The sequence below is a fragment of the Spea bombifrons genome, chromosome 4, assembly GCF_027358695.1.
Source record: "Spea bombifrons isolate aSpeBom1 chromosome 4, aSpeBom1.2.pri, whole genome shotgun sequence".
Taxonomy (NCBI): domain Eukaryota; kingdom Metazoa; phylum Chordata; class Amphibia; order Anura; family Pelobatidae; genus Spea; species Spea bombifrons.
The window spans coordinates 85,038,668-85,041,311 of record NC_071090.1 but is presented as its reverse complement, the minus strand read 5'-3'; the positions used below and the strand labels follow the sequence as shown (position 1 = coordinate 85,041,311).

The following is a 2,644-nucleotide window of genomic DNA, read 5'->3' as shown; positions in this document are numbered from 1 at the left end:
ACTTGTTTTTCTCCTGGAAATATTACCTTTATGGACTATGTAAACTACAGAATAAGAGCCTTTTTTGAGTGTATCTTTGGAGTTAATCCTTGTGGGTGAATACAAATACAAAATGTAAAGCTTTTAAAAAAACAGACCTGTTCTGGCAACATGACGTAGCAGCGGTAAAATCACAATTATCCTATTTATGTAGCAATCTTAGCAGTCCTTGTGAATGGTAGGAATTGAATACATTTATATATAGTACTATATATCCATACATTTTTTTTTTGTATGTTTTAGGTCATGAAATAAAAACACATACTCCGAGGAAGAAAATGCATTTATTTTTAATGATACTAAGACTAATGCCTAGGCCATTCTCCTGACCCATTGGGTACATATCCTGGGGGGAAACAGCAAATCTCATGTTGTGTATTTGCTTCAAAGTAAAGAAGACTATTTTATGAAAGCAGGCACTATGAGTGATGATCTCTTGCTCAATGATATCTAAAGTGTGGTTGTTTCTGGAGTTTCGGGGATGCCAAATAACGCATGTCTTCAAATGCACTTCAGAAGGAAAGAGTTACAGGATGATCCGCGGGAACAGTCACACAGCTTGCCGATTCTGGGTCCCTGCTTCACTGCACATCTCTCTCCAATGTCACACTGAGCAAAGGGGAAAGAAGCAAAACATGTAGCTTTTTTCATTAAACAGGATTAAGTATTGAAAAAAGGCACTTATTGCAACTCTGTACACCCTACCTTATGGATTTATTATTATTATTATTATTATTATTATTATTAAAATAGTTAAACCATATTTTAGAACATTAAGCATTTATAGATGCAATGCATATTAGTTTACTAACATGTCATCAGCAGCTAAAAGTTCTAAACTCAGTTTATGTCTGTATCTATGGAGTATACAAATGCATTAATAGAATAATGTTAATATTTAAGTATTTATTTTACTAATCTTTTGAAGGACAGTGTGCTCATGCCTGCGAATGCATGGAACTTACAAGCAGGATCTGCAAAGTATAATGTGTTTAACCATTCATAGAAGGGTGATGGCCATTTTTGGTTTATGGATGCATAAAGGGTTAAGAAAGAAGCATTGTTCTTTGTTGCAAAAACAAATTTTGCAAAAAAAAAGTTAATGCTTTTTTAAATTTGATTTTTTTGTGTGAAAGCAAATTACGCATATTTTGTCACAACTGGGTTTAAAAATAAATAGAATATAATGGTTAAAAAATGTAGTTGTGCGTGTGTGTATATATATATATAAGAAGAAGAATTACATACAATTTCAAATAATTGAATGCCTTCATGCATTAGGTTAATTAATGATATAGGGCATATTTTATCATTAGAATATAATGGTTAAAAATATATATTTTGTGGTTTACTAGTTGTTTATTCTCCTTATTAAACTGTGGTGCATATATCTTCAATAAAAGTAGCTGGATTACCAACTGTGCTTATATTCTATAAAAGTGTATGTTTTAAAATGTGATAATGTTATTGTCATTTTAAATTTTTTTTTTTTTTTAAATATTCTATTAACCCCTTTTGTAACAGCGCTGCAGAATCTGCTGGCACTACATAAATAAATGTAATGTAATGGATGATAGTGTCACATAATACAGTAGCAGCTCACCAAAGGAATCTGAGCTTTTTTCTGGTATGTGGGGTATCTGTCCTGAAATTTTCCCAGAAGTTCTTCCATTGCCTCTACCTGGAGAATACAAAGGACGATAAGCAGGTGTCAATTCCATATATTGAAAGAGTAATAATAACAAATAATAATAATAATAATAGTAACATCACTATTAATAATAATCTTGTACTGTATAAAAGAGTCATTAAAGAATATGAAATAATACTTAATTATAAGCTGTTAACTCACTTCACATACAAAGAACACTTTAACAATATTCTAGACACTCATTGTACTCTAAGTAAAATTATTTGATACATGAAATAAACATATGTATTAGAATGCATTTATTAGTTACTTAGATTATGCTGCAGTGTCTACATTTTGGGCTTGCCCATACAGCTGACAATTCAACAGTTATAAAATGCTACTCACCAGCTCTTTCTCAGTTGAGGAGGGAGGTTTCTTGTCATCAAAATCTTCTGAAGACATTTCCCTTGAGGACTGTCCATGGCACAGGCAGATGATAAGAAGGCTGGCACAGAGTAATTTGAAGAGAGCAGTTGTACTGTCCATGGTACTGAATGCAGAGCTCCCCAGATCCAGAGAGTGTTCCCCTCTACGCTCGGTGCAGTGGTGTGGTGACTTTTTGCCCCTGATCATGTTCCTTTTAAATTCAGACAGCCCCTCCTGTTTTGTGATCTCAAACCTATTCTGGAGGCATACAAAATGCTGTGATTCGTGGTTTAACCATTGATACAGACGAATCCTCCAATGAGGCAAGCGGCAGGGAATCAATATTGGAAAATGTACTATTCTCTTAGGGTAAAGCACTTACATTGATGGGTCCTAATAATCATTAATTAACTTTTAAGCATTAATGTGTCAATAATTACAAATCCTTGCTGTTTATTGTACACAATAAATCTTTAGAAAAGAGTCGCAATGAATTTTGTTAAATATGTGTTTGTTAGCTGGAAAACGTGACTTCTAGATAATGAG

At 33.1% G+C, this 2,644-nt stretch overlaps 1 protein-coding gene across 1 annotated transcript; it reads right to left on the bottom strand.

The window, feature by feature from the left end:
• Nucleotides 1–313: 313 nt before the first annotated feature.
• LOC128490794 (cocaine- and amphetamine-regulated transcript protein-like) lies at nt 314–2,269 on the bottom strand. The gene is made up of 3 exons (XM_053462862.1): nt 2,078–2,269; nt 1,643–1,720; nt 314–648 (listed from the first exon to the last, which is right to left on the bottom strand). The coding sequence occupies exons 1-3, from the start codon at nt 2,216–2,218 to the stop codon at nt 541–543; spliced, it is 327 nt and encodes a 108-aa protein (XP_053318837.1). The 5' UTR covers nt 2,219–2,269; the 3' UTR covers nt 314–540.
• Nucleotides 2,270–2,644: the final 375 nt, after the last annotated feature.

Bases quoted from the DNA above. Each gene is read 5' to 3' on its own strand.
- LOC128490794 (XM_053462862.1), bottom strand. From the start codon at position 2,218: ATGGACAGTACAACTGCTCTCTTCAAATTACTCTGTGCCAGCCTTCTT. The intron at 1,721-2,077 runs GTGAGTAGCATT...TGTATTCTCCAG, and splicing joins CCTCAACTGAGAAAGAGCTG to GTAGAGGCAATGGAAGAACT. The intron at 649-1,642 runs GTGAGCTGCTAC...CCCTTTGCTCAG, and splicing joins AAAAAGCTCAGATTCCTTTG to TGTGACATTGGAGAGAGATG.